At 37.1% G+C, this 22,890-nt stretch overlaps 4 protein-coding genes across 4 annotated transcripts; 2 read left to right on the forward strand and 2 right to left on the reverse strand.

The window, feature by feature from the left end:
- Positions 1-1,215: 1,215 nt before the first annotated feature.
- Positions 1,216-3,479, reverse strand: LOC105168137 (pectate lyase). The gene is made up of 4 exons (XM_011088087.3): positions 3,108-3,479; positions 2,295-2,937; positions 1,756-1,998; positions 1,216-1,637 (listed from the first exon to the last, which is right to left on the reverse strand). Exons 1-4 carry the CDS (start codon positions 3,317-3,319, stop codon positions 1,407-1,409), a joined length of 1,329 nt encoding a protein of 442 aa, XP_011086389.1. The 5' UTR covers positions 3,320-3,479; the 3' UTR covers positions 1,216-1,406.
- Positions 3,480-6,066: 2,587 nt separating this feature from the next.
- On the forward strand, positions 6,067-10,072 carry LOC105168138 (subtilisin-like protease SBT4.3). Its single transcript, XM_011088088.3, has 10 exons — positions 6,067-6,223; positions 7,082-7,173; positions 7,280-7,371; positions 7,518-7,764; positions 7,852-8,356; positions 8,430-8,524; positions 8,605-8,838; positions 8,916-9,027; positions 9,114-9,327; positions 9,424-10,072. The coding sequence occupies exons 1-10, from the start codon at positions 6,083-6,085 to the stop codon at positions 9,960-9,962; spliced, it is 2,271 nt and encodes a 756-aa protein (XP_011086390.1). The 5' UTR covers positions 6,067-6,082; the 3' UTR covers positions 9,963-10,072.
- A 508-nt stretch (positions 10,073-10,580) lies between these two features.
- On the reverse strand, positions 10,581-12,570 carry LOC105168139 (uncharacterized). The gene has a single exon (XM_088883333.1). It carries the CDS (start codon positions 12,404-12,406, stop codon positions 10,841-10,843), a length of 1,566 nt encoding a protein of 521 aa, XP_088739459.1. The 5' UTR covers positions 12,407-12,570; the 3' UTR covers positions 10,581-10,840.
- A 6,705-nt stretch (positions 12,571-19,275) lies between these two features.
- Positions 19,276-22,371, forward strand: LOC105168632 (subtilisin-like protease SBT4.3). The gene is made up of 9 exons (XM_020696029.2): positions 19,276-19,367; positions 19,457-19,548; positions 19,751-19,997; positions 20,083-20,587; positions 20,709-20,803; positions 20,922-21,140; positions 21,252-21,363; positions 21,442-21,655; positions 21,752-22,371. The coding sequence occupies exons 1-9, from the start codon at positions 19,291-19,293 to the stop codon at positions 22,291-22,293; spliced, it is 2,103 nt and encodes a 700-aa protein (XP_020551688.1). The 5' UTR covers positions 19,276-19,290; the 3' UTR covers positions 22,294-22,371.
- The last annotated feature ends 519 nt before the right edge of the window (positions 22,372-22,890 follow it).

Below are 22,890 nucleotides of genomic sequence, written 5' to 3' on the forward strand. Positions count from 1 at the left end.
AATCGAAAGAGTTAAAAGAACACTTCTGGAAAGCAACTTCAACTGCTAACAGGAAAGATTTTGAGAAATACATGAAGAAAATTGAAGAATATGATCCTAATATCATGGATGATGTTGAGACTGCATTTAACTGGTTAAAAAAACCAGTCCTGAACATCGGGCAAGGTCATTTTTTCCTATGCGTCGCAAATGTGATATTCTAGGAAACAATTTATGTGAAAGTTTTAACAACTACATCCTTGAGGCAATAGATAAGCCAATCATTACCATGTTTGAATGGATTAGAACCAAGTTGATGTCTAGGCTGCAAGAAAAAAGGAATGGTATGGAAAATTATTCAGGTCAATTTGCCCAAACGTGTTAATAAGAAAAGAAAAAAAGATAAACAAGCAACATTCACAAGCTAGGCATCGTTTAACTAGGTGGTGTGGGGGTTCTGAATTTGAAGTAGACCATTTTGTAAATAAGTTTATGGTTGATTTGGAGAAAGTGCATGTTCCAGTTAACAGACTTGCCATGTTGCCGTGCATGGCAATTGGGTCAAAAAGATCAAATATTGAAGATTACGTTGGTGATTGTTACACCAAATCAACATAATTGAGGGTGCATGCTGAGATAATTCATGTTGTACCCGGTGTAAAAGATTACATAACCACAAGTTTTGAACCCTTCAAACCACCCCGTATGATGGGGAAGAAGAGAGGTAGACCCAAGAAGCTAAGGAGAAAAAGTCCTGATGAGCTTCAATCAACATCATATCAACCCGTAAGTGGTTGACCATACTTGCAGCAAATGCCTCGAAATAGGCCACAACAAGGGAGGTTGCAAGAATCCCATTCACCCAAAAAGTCTAAGTTCTTCAAAGTATCTTAATTTATTTTTCTGTTTTCCTAGTTTCCAATTTTTTAAATCTTATTACAGTATATAATTTAATTTATCTAATGTATGTTTCAAGGAAGTATTCCTGAAGAATTTTCTGGGAATACATTCTTGAGAAAAAAATGGTCATTTTTTGTGATTTTTCTGCAGGAACAAATGGATTATCAAGGCCCTAGGAATGGAGCAGTTTTGGAAGAAATGTAGTAATAAGTCCTTCAATGAATTCAAATAGAACATACAAGAAAAGGCCTACAATATCAGAATCTGTGAACAGAGTTAAAGAGAGATCTAAAAGAAGACAACAAAAATACTTTAATTTCAGTAATTAATCTAAAAATAAAAGTATACATTTTTTGTGAACAAAGAATACGAAACCTTTTCGTGCACTTTTTCTGGTGGCATCTATACCTCCATAAGTAAATTTACAACTATATACACATATAGTGGAGCAAATAAGCGCCTCTATCCATCTACTCATCTGGCGGGCGGGGACGGGAAACTGCAGTGACACAATTTTAAGGAATTGGTTAACATAGTTTGCCTGGAAAGCACATGCGCGCACCAGCATAGCGTGTGAGTCTTCCTGCAAACGATCCGGGTCTGAACTTGATTGAGTTTTTCTTTCTCAATGGAAGCTTTGTGTGTTTGATTGGTGGCCCTGACTCGACGAAGTAGGCTCCATTCAAGAACATGTCACCCTCAGACCTCCATTGCCATTTCTTCCACTCGCTCTCGCTAGCGTAGGCTCTCCTCGTCACCTGCATACGTATATAACAAAATGAATTTTCAGAGACTATTGATGCAAAGAGAACAGAGTTGCATATTGCTCATATATCATACACGTACAAACGTACGTAAAAGCGACGTTTTTTTTACCTGTTTAGTGTCTGGGTTATTTGAAGCTTTGAAACGATTACCCTGGCTGATAATGGTGGAATGTGCGCTACCGCCGATGGCATACAATCCCCAAGAGTCGTAGTCATTGTTGATAACATGCACAAAACCCAGTCGGCACCTCGGCATCCTCTGGATCAAACCTTCCCCAAACTGGTTGAATGCAACAGTGACTTGCATTATTGAATCTTTGTTGGAACCATCATGCGCACCCAAGAGCATCACCTAATCCACCAGAGAAATTAGACGAGAAGGTAAAGCAGAAACACTCCAATAAAACTTGCTTTTCGCCTCAGGAAAATCAAACATAAGGTGAATTCAGGGGGTCATGAAATGAACAGAATGCCTAAAAAAAATCTCAACTAGAGGGGGCATGCGATCTGGTTCTTGATTAACTTGTGATGTATTATAATCATTATCTTTTTTTTTTTTCTTTTTTTGTTATAAATTGTGATTTGAACAAAACAGAAGTAGTAATTAAGTATATAACTTGAGAAAATTAAGGTGATGGTTGGACTTACATCGTTGTGGTTGTTGAATTTACAGTTGGAGATGGTAACAGCTGTGGAACCCTCGATAACATCAATGAGCCCGTCAGTGCCTTTGGACAGGGAAACATGGTCGATCCATATGTTGTTGGAGCCAAACACAGAGATACCATCTCCATCGCTCTGCGTACGTAGACCAATGTGATCGACAGCGTCCCTAATCATTCCACCAGGCTCCGGGACAATATCATGAATCCATATGTTGTGAATTATCACATTATGGACAAACTGGAGTGTGATGCCTGCGCCATAGGCAATGTGGACCTCTGCTCCTCGGCCATCGACCGTCTTGTCGCTCGCAAAAATCAGCTCCTCTTTGAGCGTGATGACCATATTGCGGCCAAATATGATCCACAGCGGTTGTGGCTGGATGACGGCGTGGCGGAGGGTTCCAGGCTTTGGCTTGTCCATGTCGTTATCAGATGGATCCGTGACAACATAGTATCTTCCACTCTTGCCGCCGGTTGCACGGTGGCCGAAGCCACGGGCGCATTCCGCCAGCTGTTTTCTATTTTTATCCCAATTGGGGTCGCAACGCCAGCAGCGGTCAATTGGGTTTGTAGCTTTGCAGCCGCCTTGCCTGAGGTTCCTCTTTCCACCCTCACGTGTCAAGGTCCTATGTACATATATATATACACAAGCATTAACATTAAATGACACGAACTTAGGACAAGTCTCAGTTCAAAATTACATAAATGAAACGATGTTACGTGATTGTGATTGAGCTTAAACAAAATTAATAATTTTGCAAGAAAACATAAATTTGAGAAATAAATCTCAACGTACTCGCTAACTTGATCATTCAAGTCATCAGCCAGTTCCTCAGGGTTGGGGTTAAAGGCCTTGCGGGACTCCTCCAAGGATGCCTGAGCCCTTTTCTTCAAATACTCATCGTACTTGGCAATCGCAGCACCAGATTTTGGCAACAATAGGACAAATGATAGGATGATGATGAGGACGAGAATGGAGAACTTGTGATTACTCAATGCCATCGCCATGCTATAATTGTTTTTTATTTCGATTTTTTAATGTTTTTCACCTTAAAAAACCCGATTCGGCTGAACATTTGGGCAGTGATTCCTTTACCCGGAAAACGCCAATGTTGGAGATAGTTTCTTTTTCTGGAAATTTTGGTAAATATTATCACAAGAAGTTGGAGTCTTGGGAAGATGGAGGACAATGGTATATATATAGAATTGAGAGGAAGTTGGGTAAATAGGTAAGATAACCTGCGGAAAAAAGGAAAATCGGTTGTAAGAATTAACGAATTAATCGTGTCTTGTAATTACAGCTCCAGAAGTTCATCTAAGTTTAGGAAGAATGAGGTTGTACATGTTTGTGTCGCCAAATAACTTGTGGTAAACAATTATTGTTGCATGCATGTAATTTACTAGTCTCAAATTGAACTCATTTTATTTTATTAGTTAATATATAGTTTCTCGTAGAAAGGTTCAAAAGTAATCATGACAATAAATATATACTTGTGTATACATATATAATTAACATTCTTTGTTAAAGAGAAGGATAATTACATTCTCCTCCTCTAAAGTTTGGTGTAATGACACAGACTCTCTATGGGTTAGAAAATTAAAAGGTAGTATCCTTGAAGTTTGTTTTTGTCTATCAAATAAGTTTCTCCATTTGTTAAAATTCACCAAACTTGCATATATTCACAAAAAAAAAGTCAAGAAAAATCTATATTTATTCTCAATTGACTTATTGCTAATTTATTGCAGGTCAAATAAATCTTTTCATGACAAAATTATTCTCGTACGTCTTCACGCGTTAATACATATGAAGAGGTATATCTCTACTGTTATAAGAGTAATTTAGTCCAAAAATAATTGTTTGACCTGCTATAAGTCAGTAATAAGTTAATCGAGGGTAAATATCAATTTTCATTCAGTTTTTTTGTTAATATCAGCAAATTTAGTGAATTTCAACTAATAGAGAGACTTATTTGTTAGACGGAAGCAAACGTCAGGATGCTAGATGTAATTCCCAAACTATAGGGGGTTTACATGTAATTACCCCAAACCTTAAGGGGAAGGGAGTGTAATTTTTCCTTAAAAAAATGGATGACAAATCATAAATTTTACGTTAAATTAATATTTCGTGTTATATAATTCATCAACTCAATTGTTATTTTATTGAGAAAAATGCAATTTTGGTTATGTAAGTTAGGAAAGGTGGCGATTTTGGTTCAGTTTAAATTAGAATTTGAAATTTGGCCCTGTAATTTTTAGAATTGTAGCAAATTTATTTCTTGCGCGGCAATTTGATCAAAAAATGAGACGTCATTAGCCATGTAGACATTTAAATTAGAACTTCTGGTGAATTTGATGATGTGACAGTCCAAAATATATATATATTTTTTAAGAAAATGACTTGACCAAAGGAAAATTACCATTTGATGATATGTCAAGTTTTTCCAAGTTGTCATTTTCTTTTTTGCCAAGTCATTTCCTTTAGAAAAAAATGTTAGACTATCATGTCATTAAGTTTGCCGAAAATTCCAATTTAGGTGTTGACATGACTAATGACAAAATCTTTCGGCCAATTGATTAAAATTGCTACAATTCTTAGGCCACTGTTGATGTATAGGAATAAATATGGGGGAAGACAATAAATTTAGAAATGAAATAAAAGTAAAAATAGAAAAATTTTGGTATATCATTCTAATGTTTTGGTACGTATACTAAAGAAATCAAAAGTTGAATTGAATCAAAACTTTTCAAATTACTCAGTTATTATATGTTTTTTAAATAAACTTAAAAAAAATTAAAAAAACAAAAACTAAACAACATCTTATTACATAAGAAATATTATTTTGAAATCTTAAATTAATTATAAATTTATAATATATATTATTGAATGTGTTCATATATCTAAATTATTTTAATAAGTACTTATTATTTACATACTTTAGCACACATGTCCAAAATATAGAATACAACAATATATGGTACTATATATGCTATTATATAGTATTTTATGCTTATACTAATATTAATAAAGATGTTAATATTTTATCAAGAAAAAAAATCCGTTCCGCGCATGTTAGAAATATGTAATACCATGATGTTGGGATGGAATCACTAATCTCGTACCTAAGGGTGTATATGGATTGGTGGATTTTTGAATTTGAGAAAAGTATTTGGAGTAAAGATTTTAAACGACATCATTTAAAAAAAAAAATTAAAATCCATCCATATTTATCAAAATATAGTTCAAAATTAGTATGAACAGACTTGAAATTTTTTAAATTTAAAATTATCCAAACACATTCAGACGGAATAGGGATTCCTATGAAATCATTAATTCCTTTCCTTATACCAATCACATATGTAGAAACGAATGGAGAATATCAGTTCCATTCCTACTTTATTCCTATATATCAATCATGGAGTTAAAGTTACATAATCAAATACAAATTTTAATTTGAATGAGACCAAATTATCACTTTTCTAACAAACAGGACTGAAATTATATGTTTTCTTTATTTTTTTCTAACAGGATGGTATAAATTCGGTTATTTTGCATTCTGAAACATACAAGTTTGTATTGACTTATAAACCTGCCTTTTAATAATCATTGAATTCTACAAGCAACATTTGCAGTCTTTATTTACAGAATCTCTCAAAGTGGAGATTATGACAATTAGCAAACATTAATCTTGAAATGAGATTACACACAGACATATATATATCTGTATATATTCTAATTAACATCAAAACATGTGTAAATCACAAAATTGGAGCATGTTTTTGTTGAGGAATATTCATCTGAGAATGGATGGGGGGTATGATCATTGTTCCAAGAATTCCTATATTTTGCTGCTAATTATATGTATTGCTCTCCTGATGACAGTACCTACTCATACTTCAGATGAAGAAAGGCAGGCAAGTTAATAATTATGTACTTAATTTTTATATATACTAATTATATATAATTAGATGTTAATAATGATGTTCTTGTTGTTTTGCCAAGATTTTAAGACAAGTATAAGAATGAAATAATTTTAATCAACCATTTATGAAAAAAGGATATGAAGAATGGGTGTGCCACCATATTGATATGTAATGTATATATGCTTAAATTTTTTTCATTATTTTTTTCAATAATATTTTTTATACTTGTTAAATAATTTCATCGAGTTTGGTATGAATATATATATATATATATATTATTAGATCTGCAATAAATTCTTGTTTATTATAAGTGGTTGAGATGATTACTCGTGGAGTTTGAAGTTGCTTTTTTTTATATTTTTCTCATGTGAGAGATATTTTCTTTTTTTCCTTTTTTCTTTTTAATTTTTTAGGTGGTGTAGTTTTCGAAATTAATTTCAATTAAAAAACATATGAGTTACTGTCCCTACTTTCTTTTCCAAGATCCTTCATGCATCATTTTTTTTACAATACTTAAAACGGTGAAATATATAGTTATAATTAACCTCTTTTTCCTCTGAGTGTGTGTACATATACATACCGGTGAATAGTAATTTAGTCGTGATATTGCAAATGAGCAGATTATTCTGTACGAAAAAATTCCGTTGTACTTTATAAAATGAAGCAATTTACCTCTAAGGAGGTAAATTGTTGTATTTTAAAAAACACAAAGAGGGTAAATTGCTACTTGTTTTTTCATAAGAAAATAATTTTGCTCATTTGCAATATCATAAGGATTGCTTGCATTTTCCCCGACACATATATATAGTACCCTGCAAAGCTCAAGGATGATTTTCTATTCAAAAGTAGGTTTACATAGTGTACTTGGGCGGACTTGCTGAAACTGATGAATCACCTTCATCACACCATTCCCGCATGCTTCAACAAGTTGTTGACAGCAGGTAATATATATTTACATCATGAAGTGCTTCACACACACAAATACCTACTCATGGAATCCAATATTGCACATATATGATCATCATTCATGTTCTTTGTGAGATATAGGTTTGTGAATCAATCCATGGTGAGGAGTTATACAAGGAGTTTCAATGGATTTGCAGCCAACCTCACAGCTCAAGAGAAACAAGAGTTGGCCGGTATGTATGCTTCTATCTGCTTCAATGCTTAGGCAAATTTTACATTTTCGTGCTGCTTCAAGCTAGTCTCAAATGTTCAAGCTAATGTTCTTGTGCTGATTGTTTAGATATACATGTGGAAGTAAGCTGATACTTGTGTTGATCAGGTCATGAGGATGTTGTATCTATTTTCCCAAGCAGAACCTTTCAACCTCAAACAACAAGATCTTGGGATTTCATGGGATTGCCTGAAAATGTTCATCGAAATCTCACTGTTGAGAGTGACATTATTATTGGTGTTCTTGATACTGGAATTTGGCCTGAGTCGGAAAGTTTCAACGATGAAGGCTTCGGCCCTCCTCCCAAGAAATGGAAAGGAGTGTGTGAAGGCGGAAAAAATTTCACTTGCAACAAGTATAAGCTTTCTTCTTATGACAGATGCTAAAAAGAAGTACAAGTTGGCACATATATATAATAATAAGTTGTATTTTTGTTTTCCAGCAAATTAATAGGGGCTCGTTACTATAACTCGCATCAGGATCAGCCCAGTGATGGTTCTGCCAGAGATAGTGAAGGCCATGGAACTCACACAGCATCCACAGCAGCAGGGAACTATGTGAAAGATGCTAGTTTCTATGGGATTGCTAAAGGAACTGCCAGAGGAGGGGTCCCATCGGCAAGAATTGCAGCATACAAAGTATGTTACAGTGAAGGATGCCGAGAAGTGGATATTCTAGCTGCATTTGATGATGCTATAGCAGATGGAGTTGATATCCTATCGATCTCCCTTGGACCACAGACACCGTTACAATTTGAAGATGATACTGTTGCGATTGGCGCCTTCCATGCTTTACAAAAGGGCATTTTAGTATTGCAATCCGCAGGGAACAGCGGATACAAGAAAACAGTTGCAAGTATTGTTCCTTGGATCTTCACAGTAGCTGCAAGCAGTACCGACAGAGGGATCGTCACCAAAGTTGTTATTGGGAATGGAACTGTATTCAGTGTGAGTGTCTTAGAATTAGAATTCGGTTTTATTATTGTTCTGTCATATTCTGACTGCTATGCGCATATGACAGGGCAAGGCGATCAACTCCTTCAGTTTGGTAGGGACTGGTGTTCCGGTAGTATATGGAAAAGATGTCACCAAAACCTGCAGTGAGGTTTCTGCTAGGTAAATTCAGCTTTTGAATCCCTTTTTCATCCCATATAAATAGATAAATCTAACGCAACAGACTAGTCATTGAACTTCAGGCAATGTGCTCCATTCTGTTTGGAGCCCAGTCTAGTGAAGGGAAAGATTCTGCTCTGTGACAACTATTCGGGAGTGAACAACGCCTTTCGTGCTGGAGCAGTTGGTGCGGTTACAAGTAGCAATGCGTTGCCTCCCCAAGTTTCAGTTAATATTTCCTTTATCGTTCCTCTTCCAGCCTCCCGTTTGAAGGATCAGGACTTCAATGATCTCCAGAGCTACTATGCCGCGACGATGTAACATCAATATTTTGTTTCAAGTCTAGCTGAATTTAGTTACTGAAAATACTTTATTAACCGAAACTTTACTGCAGAACCCCCAAAGTCGACATCCTGACTAGTGAATCTGTAAAAAACATCGATGCCCCTCTGGTCGCGCACTTCTCTTCAAAAGGGCCAAATGGCATTATTCCAGATATTTTGAAGGTAGATTGCAGTTTGCATTTTCTTACTTCTTTCATTTGAAAATAGTAATTTCAACAAACACATTGTAACACTACTCTTACATACAGCCAGATGTAACAGCTCCTGGAATTGAAATACTGGCAGCGTTTTCACCTATAGCTCCACCGTCAGACTTGCCGCAAGACAAGAGATCCGTGAACTATAGCATAATATCTGGAACCTCAATGTCTTGCCCACACGTCGCTGGAGCAGCTGCTTATGTAAAATCATTTCATCCCGACTGGTCACCTTCTGCAATCAAATCAGCTCTTATGACAACTGGTAAATTTTAGTTAGTCTGGCAAATCTTTCTTTTTCTTTTTCTGGACTCAATATTAGTTTCTACATTTTATTATTACGTTTCTTGCGCATGTGCAGCCTGGAGAATGGATCCGACAAAGGATTCACTAGCAGAATTTTCGTATGGAGCCGGCCATATTGATCCAGTAAAAGCTGTCGATCCTGGGCTTGTGTACGAGACATTCACCGAGGATTACATCAATATGCTTTGCAGTTTGGGATATGATACTGCAACACTAAGGAAGATTCTTGGAATAAATAGCACTTGTCCCACCGGAGTGCAGATAACGCCCAAAGATCTCAACTACCCTTCGATGGCTAAACGTATTATGACAGGTGGTAGCACCATTATAACCTTTTCAGAAAATTTTACAAGAACAGTCACAAATGTAGGACTCAAAAACTCAACATACAAGGTGACTACCAGCATAAGTCCCGACTACAATATCTCAGTGAAACCAGACATCCTTACATTTAGAACGTTAAACGAAAGGAAGTCGTTTGAAGTGATTATTAGTGGGAAGATTAGTGGGGAAATGGTGTCAGCTGAATTAGAATGGTCTGATGGCGTCCATAGAGTCCGGAGTCCAATTACTGTGTATCCAGATTCTTTATAGATCAGCAGGGGTTTATATCTCTATTCAAGTTGGTTATCAGGGAAATAAATATGTAAAGCTAAATTGATTGAAATACCGCTCATGAATAAACACTCCCCGTTTCTTTCTCCCATGATACAAATTATACAATCGATAAATTATTAGCGTGACTGTTATTTCAACTGTGTGCATAGTAAACCTTTTTAACAGCACCAATAAATTCTTTAGTCTCAGATTGTCATACTTAGTAGCAGTATTAGTTAAGCAGAAACTTACCAGTGACGCAAAATGGACTTGAAAACACGTGGGTCCAAAGATATCGCAAAAAATATGCACACAACTTTCTGCAAGAAAGTTTTCTATAACAAACTGGCATATTTAATATAAGACGGCATATCAAATGTTATCATCCAACAAGTTTTATATCATCAAATATAAGAACTAAGTTATGACTCAAAAGGACAAATACAATTGAAAGCTTCTATCATTAAGCAGCTGGGGACAATTTGAGTGGCCCTTAATTAACATGTAAAATTATATCCAGTGAATGTACAATAACTTTTAGGGATGCAGCTCAAGGTAATTATGAAATGAAGACAATAATGACTGTGTAAAATCTAGTAATGCAGGAACAATAACTTGACAGCAATCATCCAACCCCCTTTTCTGGTAATTTAAGTACTGTGTTGCATAATTATGTAGACATGAGTATTTTACTAGAACATGAGAACAGAAGAAAAAGTAGACCCAGAGCCCCAACAACGAACATAGAATGTGGATACATTAGAAAACTATCATATCTTGTTAACTATTTCAATCCCTCAAGTATTATACAGTCAGAAGATTCTCTGATAACAGTACAAAAAGCCAACTCCAGACTGGAAGACAAAGAAACAGGTTTACCAAGGTGGATTGGAGCCTTCTCTAACTGAAGGTGATTTGGATCCCATGCTTCCATCTCTTCCCAATCTAGACATACTCCTACCACTTTTAGGAGTACTCAATCCAGGACTTGCACTACGGTAGCTTGCTCTTAGAGATTCATCAATAGATTGGGAAGATTTGGCAATCGCATTCCTCATAAACTTCTGGGCGGCAGGTGAAAGCCGTGTGCTGGGACTTGCACTTCCTCCTCTAACTGGTGACGGCAATGGTGGTTTCTGAAACATCTTTGACCTCGCTCTGAGCTTTCTGGCAGCTTCCCTAGACAAAGAATGTGCCTTCACATCTCTTGAAGGTGGCATGGGGATCTTAAACTGTGGCCCATCCCAACTACCCCCGATATCGATTGGTGTGTCCTCTGGCTCTAACCTCAATGGTGTCCCCTCAATCTCTCCCCAGGTTATGAATGGTGACTCATCCACCCCTGGAACAGGGGATGGTGTTTTGACAAAATTATAACCATTATCTGCCTTCTTCTCAGACTCCACATAAAATCTATTTGGAGTCTTCCTCAAGTCATCCAAATCATATTTCTTCACCTTATCACTGTCTCTACTGGACATTGGAACTGGGGTAGCCCCAGCAACAGGTGTGTAAAGTACTGCAACATTATCATCATCTTTCAATGTGTTAACATCCATTTCTTTTGCATGGAAGCGTGTATTGGATCTGCTAATCTCCTTTGTCAACCCTTTTAGCCTCAGGGCTCTCTCCTCTTCAGTCAAAGGTGCCTCTCCTCTATCAGCCGGATGATACATCAACAAGTTCTTGGGTGTGTATTTCCACCCTTCCAAGGTACTCATCGGCTGATCCGACGTCCCATAGCCATCAGTGGCAATTCTCTCCCGTTTAGTCCCATTCTCAATCCAATTACTCACAGCATTCCCCTCACTAGTGCCACATTCCAACAAATATCCATACCTTTCCTCTCTCTTCCGATTCACTTTCTCCATAATTCTCGAGAAGCTCTCGTTATCCTCACTCGTATACTTCCTAAAGAAGTCATCAAGCGACAATGACACATCCACTTGCTCCTCTCCTCCACCACTGCCGTCAAGTTCGTCGCTCAAAAGATTCTCCCTACGCTCATTATCAAAGGAGGGAGTAACAGAAGGATTCCGGAAAAAAGTCGAACCAGGGGTCAAAGTGGTTGAGCGGAGGGAAGCATCGGTGTCGGAGTCCCCAGCTTTCCGTTGCCGGCGGCGTTCGATAATCTTAAGCTGGGCGTCTCGGATAAGCACAGGGTCGTGGCTCCTAACAGCCTGCAGCCAATCGAGGCGATCGCGCAACTTGGAGATGTCCGGGAAGAAATCCCTCTCAATGATCTTCTCAATGGCAGCGACGTAGGCATCCTCGTCTAGGACGGTGGGGCTGCGGCGGCGCTTCCGGATGGAAGAATCAAGAGTGGAAGTAGAAACAAGGCAGGAATTAGATTTAGAATCAGGGTTTGGATCGGAGGAAAGGGAAGGGGCAGGTGAAGGAGTAGATAGCTGGCGAGGTGAATGGCCAGGGGATAACAACATGATTATTACGATTCTGTATTCTGCTCCGAACGATGCTTTCAGCAGAAGTCGACGCACAAATTTGAAGAATTAGGGCTCGAAAGTTGGGGAAATTGGAACTCAACTTTTGCCTACACCGTTCTCGACCTTTCCGATCGTGACGTGCCAATCAATCCTGTCGTCAACGATCATAAATTACAACGGCTTTTATAAAGTTTATTATAATTATAAATATTTTATTATTAATAAAAATTATAAATATTATTTAATATTAATAATTATTTCATAAATATTTTTTTTATAGTTTAGGTTGAATTACGATTAGCTCTTTTAAGTTTAACACAATTATAAATATCTCTCGTTATTTGAAAAATTGCTATTACTTTTTTAATTTTAATAATTATCCAACCACTAATCTGATCCATTAATCTTAGTTAGATTTTTATTTATATGTTATGATAAATTAACTAAAATACTCTTGTAATGATCAAAAAATATTTCTTAAAAAAAAATTTCTGAATTAAGTGGACAATCTTTCAAATATTTTCATCCTTAATCTGATTTTATAATTTTTTAATTCAAGAAAAACAGTTAAGGCAAAGTCGATAATTACAAGACCCCATCTAGTAATACATAATTTCATAAAACATCAGAGGTATTCATAATTATACCAAATTTCAAGGAAGCTCGTTGTAATTTATACTTAAAAATTATATTTTTTTAATCCTTAAGCAAATATTGGTAATTCACCAACAGAAACTTTACTTAATTCACCAAAAATTTAGCAATTTTATTTACTTAACAATTGTCTATTAACTAATGAAAAATTCTAATTCTGATAATATTTAGTTAAATTTGAATTAATTTTAGAATAAGTATAATATATTTAATATATAATTAATATATAATTCAAGTAAATTAACTGAACATAGTTTATATGTGATTTATTTAATTTTGCAAAAATTTGATTTGGATTAAAAAAGAAATTCTAGTCAAGAATTGGGTTGGAAAGCGGCATTTGCTCTCTTTTATTTACAAAAATCTAAAAGGGAGATTATGACAACTAGCAAACATTAATCTTCAAATGAGATATGACATTTAAGGTAAAAGGCAAAACATAAATCACTACAGGGCACAAAATTCCTTCATTTTTGTTTAATATGTTAGAATAAGTGATAAAAAATCAATTGAATTGAATTTTTATAAACTATTTCTGACAATTTTAACGTAATGTAATATTTATGATTTCGAATAAAAGTAATATTCAAATTATAGCTTGATTATTTGTTGTGTTTACTTGTATTAATATTTACTTAATTATGCAACAAAGCTCACAGACCAAACCGTTGAGGTTGGGCTGCGCATTGGTTGACGGTAATGAGACCAACCCCTGTGGATTGATATAAAACATTTCAAGTTGTGAACCTCGATATAGGAAATCGAGTATCCTATAGAGATTGCACTAAATATTGTAGTCGCATTTTGTCGGTAGGAGACGAAGGTCGTGTATGAAGTTTTAGTATGTTGGTTGGCAAGGTAGTCGACTGACTAAACTGACTCGTGGGAATCGTCATATGGAAGCCTCCTAATGCTTGGTTGGTGTGATTGGAATTCTCGGCTCCGATAGTACAAGTTTAGTCCTCGGACTTAACGAATCATGGTAGTTACATGCACGCAATGGTTGTAGCTTAGATCTAGCAAGCGATATTTGTGTCAAAGGACACGGACGTTATAAGCCGTTGTCTAATGCAGTCAGAATGTGCAGTGAGGACGGTGTATTTCAAGAAAGAATCCGTCCCCTGTCAGCAGTATCTTTACAGTAGCATCTCCTATACTAAATTTTCCCGTGACAATTTAGTAGGGTAAAAGGGCGGTCTCGAGATACTAAGTATAAATGTCTAGTCTAGAAAGGGAACCAACACCCAATTACATGCTTTAGACTAATGCTTGGAGACGTTTGATGGGAGAACCTTATTTGTATGAATCGGTTGTCTAAATATTCATCTATATTCACCCTGTCTCTAGTGTCATGGACTGTTGCTAGACGATCAACTATGGTAACGGGCTATTTTTGGTAATGGAATAATTAAAATTAATTAATTAAACTATATTTAACTAATTGTGTTGGGAACACAATCAAGTCTAGTTGAGGATGAACCTAAAAGAGTCACACCCTATCACTATGGGATGGAATTAATTTCAAAAGAATCATATTAATTTAATTGGATTAAATTAATTTTTGGAGAGAATAAATGATTGGATCATTTATTTAGACCAATTCATTGGATGGATTACTTGAAATTTAAATAATTGGATTAATTAAAAATTTAAGTTAGCCATTAAAATTAATTGAATTAATTTTATTGAGTTTGATCATGTTAGAAATCAAATTCTTCTCATGGAGCTTTTGTCAGGTGCCAATAAGGCTTATTCCATGACCTTAAGAGTGGAAAAGCAAAGGGAAATTAACTCTGAAAACACTAGTTCAATGCAAAACATGGCAATGCAAGTTAGAGAAAGCAGAAGAAACACACCTTCCATGCCAAGGTTCACACAAAAGAGAAAAACACAAGCAGAAAAGCAGAACATGATCTGTCAAGAATGTAGGAAGACAGGTCACTTAAAGAGCACTTGTTTTGAAATGCATGGCTACCCTGATTGGTACAAGGCTCTAGTAGAAAACAAGAAGGGATAGATGAGTAACAGCCAAGCACTCAACACCGGTGAAGATGGGAAGCATATGGTTGCTGCAGCTGGAGATTCAATGGACAAGAAAATGATCAGAAATAACAAGAACGGAGCTGCAGAAAATAGTCACACACAACTCTCTTTAATCAGTTTTCAGGTAACTTTTTACCAAATACTTCTTGGAATACCTTGAACATGAATACATGGATTATTGATAGTGGTGCATCTACTCATATGTGCAAAGATAACAGTCTATTTGATTCTTTTTCTGAAGCTATGACTCAATCATATGTTCACTTAGCAGATGGATCTAAACAGTTGGTTAAAGGAATTGGTGATATAACTTTGACTGATAAACTCAGACTTACATTAGTACTCCATGTTCCTAGACCAGAAGCTGATAGAAGCTCGCACCACAAACACACCTCTACCACCTGGAATTAAGCTCAGTGCATCCTCAGATCATGTTTTTCCTCAACCAGCAACTTACAGAAGACTAGTAGGTAGGCTCTTGTATCTGAACTTCACAAAGCCTAATATATCTCATGTTGTATAGCAATTGAGCCAGTTCCTTCAAGTGCCATGCAATGGACACCGGGATGCAGCAATTCATGTAGTCTAGTACCTCAAAGGGACTCCACACAAAGGCCTATTCTTCCCTCCAAATGCGGATTCTAGCCTCATGGCTTATTGTGATGCTGATTGGGCCTTTTGTCCGAATAGTAGAAGATCTTTAACTGGATATTGTATATTCTTAGGAAATGCCTTGATATCCTGGAAGACGAAAAAGCAGAGTACTGTGTCTCGTTCTATGGTAGAAGCAGAATGGCCATGGGATCCGCTGCATGCGAACTAGTGTGGATTGCAGCTCTACTGCAAGACCTTGGCATTCATATACCTCGTCCTATTCCTTTCTTATGTGACAATAGAGTTGCATTACACATAGTCAGTAACCCTGTCTTTCACGAAAGAACGAAGCACCTGGAAATTGATTGCCATCTTGTTCGTGACCATACAAATCTAGTCTTTTAGCCCCTACTCATGTTCGATCAAATGATCAATTAGCTGACATTTTTACTAAACCGCTTACAGGACCTATCTTTCACTCCCTTCTTGGCAAGCTGGGCCTTATTGACTTTGTCATCAGTCCAGCTTAAAGGGGGTTGAAGACAGAAATGTGATCAATAGAGACAAGTTGCAACAAAATGAGGAAGATGATGAACAGCGGCGACGATTGCTGTCGTTTTTGAGGCGGTGGTTAGCCATCACCGTCGTATGTATACTTATATATAATATATATAATTATATATGTATATATCTGTAGTTTATTATATTAAGTAAAAGCATCCTTTTGGTATCTCACTTAGTTGAGTTGAGTAAAAGCATTTTTGTAAAAAAAATTATATTAATTAATTGTTTTAAATTCTTCCATTTGTCATGAATTTTCATAACCACCTTTTGATAGTTATGTTTATTTTCAATTCTCAAAGTAGGTTTACATAGTATACTTGGGAGGTCTTGCTGAAAGCCTGAAACTGATCAATCACCTTCATTACACCATTCTCACATTCTTGAACAAGTTGTTGACAGCAGGTAATATTTGAAGTGCTTCATGACTCTACACACACACACACACGCAGATATTCACAGAGAAGAACAGGAATGCAATATTACATGTATATATATCATGTCTTTGTGATAGGTTTGGGATGCAGCCGATAGTGAGAAATTATACAAGGAGTTTCAGTGGATTTGCAGCCAACCTCACAGCTCAAGACAAAGAAAAGTTGGCCAGTACAGTTCTATGTGCTCCAATATTTACGGAAATTATACGTTGCTTGTTGCTTCGAGTCTCAAATATTTAATCTAATGCTCTCGTACTTGTTTTAGCAATGTGGAGGTCATCTAATTCTCGGATGTTGATCAAGCCATGAGGATGTGTATCTATCTTCCCAAGCAAAACATTTCAACCTCAAACAACAAGATCTTGGGATTTCCTGAGAACGTTCACCGGGGTTCCCACTGTTGAGAGTGACACTATTATAGGTGTAAGATACTGGTATTCGGCCTGGATCAGAAAGTTTCAACGGTAAAGGCTTCGGCCCTCCTCCCAAGAAATGGAAAGGAGTTTGTGAAGGGAACTATGTGAAAGATGCTAGTTTCTATGGGATTGCTGAAGGAAATGCCAGGCAAGGGGCCCCCTCGGAGAGAATTGGTAGCATGTATAACATGTCATCTGGAATAGGATGCCAAGAAGCGGATATTCTGCCTGTATTTGATGATGCTATAGCTGATGGAGTTGATATTGTATCAGGCTCCATTACCAGAGCTATTGCATATGAGATCTCTAATGATTCCTTTTCAATCAGTGCCTTCCATGCTCACAAAATGGCATTTTAGTGTTGCAATGTGCAGGGAACTATGAGAAAACAGTTGCAAGTGTGGTTCCCTGGATTTTCACAGTAGCTGCAAGCAGTACCGACAGAGGGGCCGGAATGGAGCTGCATTCACTGTATGTACCTCGATGGATCTTGGTTATACAATTTTTCTGCCGTATTCTCTGACTGAAAAAGCCTATATTACAGGGCAAGGGGATTAAGTCCTTCATTTGGTGGGAACGAGTGTTCCGGTAGTATGGGGAAAAGATGCAACGAGAAACTGCAGCGAATATCCTGCTACGTAAATTCAGCTCTTGAACTCCCTTTTCCACCCAATACAAACAGATATATCGTAATAAAACATACTAACTTCTTGTTGAATTTCAGGACATGTGATCCAGGGTGTTTAGAGACCAGTTTAGAGAACGGAAAGATTCTTCTCTGTAACAAATACTTTGGCATCTATGAAGCCCTTGAAGTTGGAGCTATCGGTATAGTTGTAAGCCTCAAAATGTTTCCTCCAGTTGGGATATGATAATGCAACACGGAGGAAAATTCTTGGAGTAAATGTCACTTGTCCAACGGGAGTGCAATGCACCACCAGATCTCAATTACCCTTCAATGGCTAAATGTATAACAACTTTCACAAGAACAGTTACCAATATAGGACTGAGAAACTCAACATACAAGGTGACAACCAGCTAAAGTCCAGACTACAGTATCTCGGTGAAACCAAACATCCTTACATATACCAAGTCATGGTTAACGGGCAGTGCTGGGTCAGATGCTATGTATACCGTTTGGTTTCTTGATTCGCCTAATGGATTAATCTTATGTCGTGGTGGAAATTAGTGATTATTGTTTCACCAAAGCAGCAGATTTCTTATTTAATATATCAGGTCCAGCAAGGCAAGTGAGAGTGAAGTCTTTATACCTTAGCAGTAATGATTCAAGAAAACTACAGAATCTCCATCAGATACAAACAAATATATATATTAATTGTTAGGCCTATTAACCTGTCAAAAACAACTGGATTCCTACAAATCAAGGAAATAACCAGAATAAAATCTACTATACTTCCAAGATATTTTAACAGAAACAAGGCAGCCCATGTTTGACAACCATGGCTACTTTCTGTCGTTGTCGATTTTCCTTCCTTTTGCTAGTTGTTTTTGTGATCTTTAGCGCCCTCCAAATTCTTGCAGCAGAAGAAGATAGGCAGGTAAGACTTATCTTCAAATCTTTTTCATCTTAAGTTTTTTGCTATACTATAAGTGCTTGGCAAAACAACAGCAAGAACTGTAACGCAGAGTAGGAGTAAATCTGCAAATAATAAGATTTCAGTAATGAAATAACCACTCAAAACACATTTCATTTGGATTCTGATAGAACACACCCACCGTTTTCAAAAACTAGTTCCAGAAAATAAGGATCTCGAGACCTTTACAGCTAAACCGTCTGCTGGCTAAACATCATAAAGATTTCGTAAAGCATCTAAAAAACTCTCAAATTCTAACTAATGTACGTGTGGATTCCTATAGCAAATAACTTTTATTTCTGTATGACATCAGTTGAGGTACTTGAGTTAAACAGTGACCTTTTCGTCATTCATTTGCTGCAAAATTCTTTACTGGTATCGGTATATTATCTTCGTTTTGAAACTTGTTGGTCCCCGATAGACTAGATAAAGACTCAAGAAAACAGTGAAAATAACAAAGGAAAAAGTTCCGCCACGTTACATTTAAAGCTAGCTAATGGGATCCAACTATATTAATTACATTTAAAGCTCAATGATTCAATTTATTTAACATTCTTCCAAAGCAGGTTTACATAGTGTACATGGGAAATCTTGTCGATAGAGATCAGTCACCTTCATCATACCATTTTAGCATGCTTCAAGAAGTTGTTGACAGAAGGTAAATGTGCTAAGTATTTCCTAGCAGTATGCAGACATTTATTCATGCAAAACAGTGAAATATATTAATTGAATGTATCTTTCTGAAAGGTTTCTGAGGCAATCTTTGTTGAGAAGTTATACAAGGAGTTTTAACGGATTTGCAGCCTACCTCACAGCTGAAGAGCAGGAAAAGTTGGCTAGTAAGATTCTATTGTTTTCGTTCATGCATATTTTGTTCTATTTCTTTTCTCCTTGCATGCAGAATTACAGTTAATCTAATCTTGTCTCGGCATGTATATTGCACAAGCTAAACACTGTAACTTTATTGACATAGAATTTCCATAACCTCTGAAATGAGTAAACAGTGTGAAAGTATTTATAATTATCTGAAATACGATTCAGGACATGAAGAAGTAGTATCAGTTTTCCCCAGTACAACTTATCACCCTCAAACAACAAGATCTTGGGACTTCATGGGTTTGGCAGAAAATGTTCACCGAAATCCCACTGTTGAGAGTGACATAATTATCGGTGTCATTGACACTGGAATTTGGCCTGAATCAAAGAGTTTCAGTGATATAGGCTCCAGCCCTCCTCCCAAGAAATGGAAAGGTGCTTGTGAAGGCGGAAAGAATTTCACTTGCAACAAGTATAAACTCTTCTCTTAAGACAGATACGGAAAAATACTACAGTTTGGCACATATGACCGTAAGTGCATATGTCTTGTTTTGCAGCAAACTAATAGGGGCTCGTTACTATCACTCACGCTCGCCCACAGATGATTCTGCCAGAGATAAAATGGGCCATGGAACTCACACGGCATCTACAGCAGCAGGTAACTATGTGAAAGATGCTAGTTTCTATGGAATTGCTAAAGGAACTGCCAGAGGAGGGGTCCCCTCGGCAAGAATTGCAGCATATAAAGTTTGTTATCCTAGAGTAGGATGCCCAGAAGCAGATATACTAGCTGCATTTGATGATGCTATAGCTGACGGCGTTGATATCATAACAATCTCCATAGGAGGAGTGATGCCAACTCAATTCACAAATGATTCCATTGCAATAGGCGCCTTTCATGCATCACAAAACGGCATTTTAGTGGTGCAATCTGCTGGCAACAGAGGAGGGCAGAAGAAAACAATTGCAAGTGTTGTTCCGTGGATTTTCACGGTGGCTGCAAGCAGTACTGATAGGGGGATCATCACAAAAGCTGAGCTGGGAAATGGAAGTATATTAAATGTATGTATCATCAACTACATTTTCTTCTTTCTTGATAAAATTCCCAATAAATAAACATGATCTTGATAAAATTTTGCATCGTCATAACTGTTTCATTTTAGTCTGATCGTACATGTTACAGGGCAAGGGGGTCAATTCCTTTAGCTTGAACGGAACTAGTTATCCCTTAGCATATGGTGAAGATGTCTCACGCGAATGTGGCAAACAAGCTGCTCAGTAAACACAGCTATAGAATTCCCTTTTTCATAGTCCCACTTTGGCTGTATTATCTAATAGAAAGAACTGAAATGAAGAAATGATCACTCCAACAACCTAATCTTTTATTCAACTTCAGGAACTGTGAAGCAGGGTGTTTAGAGAACAGCTTAGTGAAGGGAAAGATTGTACTCTGCAACACCTACAAGGGCATAATAGAAGCCTACAGAGTTGGAGCTGTCGGATCAGTGGCACTGTCTGATTATATAACTGATGTCTCCTTCATACTTCCTATCGCGGCATCTAGTTTGCATGAGCAGGACTTCCATGTGGTCCACAGCTACTTCGCCTCGACAAAGTAACATCATGTTACCTTCGACATCTTAACATGAAACAGATTAGTATCAATTAGTCCAAATTAGTGCGATTGAAAAATCTTATATCAATCAAGTTTTGATATTTGCTGCAGATCTCCCCAAGTGGTAATACTGACTAGTGAATCAGGAAGAAATCTTGATGCCCCTCTGGTTGCTAGCTTTTCTTCAAGAGGGCCAAATACCATTCTTCCAGATATTTTGAAGGTAGATTGCAGCTGGTCTATATTCTTGCATTTGTAAAAGTTAAATGTAACGCATACGGTATTATAATTCCATATACAGCCAGATGTAACAGCACCTGGAATTGAAATCCTGGCAGCATTTTCACCTCTGGCTTCACCATCGGATAATGATCGTGATGACAGATCGGTTAACTATACCATACTATCTGGAACATCAATGGCTTGCCCACATGTTGCCGGAGCGGCAGCTTATGTAAAATCATTTCATCCCAACTGGTCACCTTCTGCAATCAAATCAGCCCTCATGACAACTGGTAAACTTTTGTTAGTTCCGTCCAACTTCTTCTTTTGTCTCAACTCATTACAGTTACTATTTACGGTTTATAATTACGCTTCTTGTGCATATACAGCTTGGAGAATGGACTCATCAAAGGTTTCACTAGCAGAATTTTCGTATGGAGCCGGTCATATTGATCCTGTTAAAGCTGTGGATCCAGGCCTTGTCTACGAGACGTTCACGGAGGATTACATCAATATGCTTTGCAGTAAGAGATATGATATTGCGACAGTCAGGAGGATTCTTGGAGTAAATAGCACTTGTCCAACAGGAGTGCAGACGACGTCGAAAGATCTCAATTATCCTTCGATGGCTAGACGTATTACAACCAGTGGCAGCGCAATTGCAACGTTTTTGGAAAAATTCACAAGAAGAGTCACAAATGTAGGACTCCAGAACACAACATACAAGGTGACAACCACCAAAAGTCCAGACTACAATATCTCTGTGAAACCAAACATACTTAAATTTGGAGAGTTAAATGAAAGAAAATCCTTTGAAGTGATTATCAGTGGGAAGACTAATGGCTGGAAGATGGTGTCAGCTGAATTAGAATGGTCCAACGGTGTCCACAGAGTCCGAAGTCCAATTGTTTTGTATCCAGATTCTTTATAGATCAAGCAGTAGATTATATCCGTATTCAAGCCGGTCATCGGAGAAATATATGTAAAACCAAAGTGATTGAAACACTGCTCAACTGCAACCAAAACAGAATTGCACAGACAGCCGTTATATGAGATTCTTGATTCTCATTGCAGATATTGGTGGGGAAAGTGGTTCCTTGGGGCTTGAGACAAGATCCTCATCTAGGCTAAGCTTAGTCTTTAAATCATATGGATACTTGTGAAGATTACAGATCAGGACCACCATGCAAAAGAAGACTTCAATAGAGAATAGATTAGCTATTTTAGCATAACCATGCAGGTGGAAACTCACTTTGTTTGCATAACACTTTCAATATTTTAGCTGCTCAGAAGGAATCCAAAGAACACTCAATCGTATTGCTCCCTCCCTCTTGTCATTTTTATGTTCAAAATTTATGACTCCTACTTCCTGTTTGGAACATCACAAATTAAGATGCCGTCTTCTGCAAACATGAATTTTTCTTGTTTTTTTTTGTTATCTCTCTTAAACACAACCCAGAAAGTGGTTGAGCGGAGCGAAGCATCAGGGTCGGAGTCTCCAGATTCTCGTAGACTGCAGCCTTTGAGA

The sequence above is a fragment of the Sesamum indicum genome, linkage group LG8, assembly GCF_026168435.1.
Source record: "Sesamum indicum cultivar Baizhima isolate 11 linkage group LG8, ASM2616843v1, whole genome shotgun sequence".
Taxonomy (NCBI): domain Eukaryota; kingdom Viridiplantae; phylum Streptophyta; class Magnoliopsida; order Lamiales; family Pedaliaceae; genus Sesamum; species Sesamum indicum.

Bases quoted from the DNA above. Each gene is read 5' to 3' on its own strand.
- LOC105168632 (XM_020696029.2), top strand. From the start codon at position 19,291: ATGGGAAATCTTGTCGATAGAGATCAGTCACCTTCATCATACCATTTT. The intron at 20,588-20,708 runs GTATGTATCATC...TACATGTTACAG, and splicing joins GAAATGGAAGTATATTAAAT to GGCAAGGGGGTCAATTCCTT. The intron at 20,804-20,921 runs GTAAACACAGCT...ATTCAACTTCAG, and splicing joins TGTGGCAAACAAGCTGCTCA to GAACTGTGAAGCAGGGTGTT.
- LOC105168138 (XM_011088088.3), top strand. From the start codon at position 6,083: ATGTTTTTGTTGAGGAATATTCATCTGAGAATGGATGGGGGGTATGAT. The intron at 6,224-7,081 runs GCAAGTTAATAA...ATTCAAAAGTAG, and splicing joins CTTCAGATGAAGAAAGGCAG to GTTTACATAGTGTACTTGGG. The intron at 9,028-9,113 runs GTAGATTGCAGT...TCTTACATACAG, and splicing joins TTATTCCAGATATTTTGAAG to CCAGATGTAACAGCTCCTGG.
- LOC105168137 (XM_011088087.3), bottom strand. From the start codon at position 3,319: ATGGCGATGGCATTGAGTAATCACAAGTTCTCCATTCTCGTCCTCATC. The intron at 2,938-3,107 runs GTACGTTGAGAT...ATATGTACATAG, and splicing joins TTGAATGATCAAGTTAGCGA to GACCTTGACACGTGAGGGTG. The intron at 1,999-2,294 runs GTAAGTCCAACC...CTGGTGGATTAG, and splicing joins AATTCAACAACCACAACGAT to GTGATGCTCTTGGGTGCGCA.
- LOC105168139 (XM_088883333.1), bottom strand. From the start codon at position 12,406: ATGTTGTTATCCCCTGGCCATTCACCTCGCCAGCTATCTACTCCTTCA.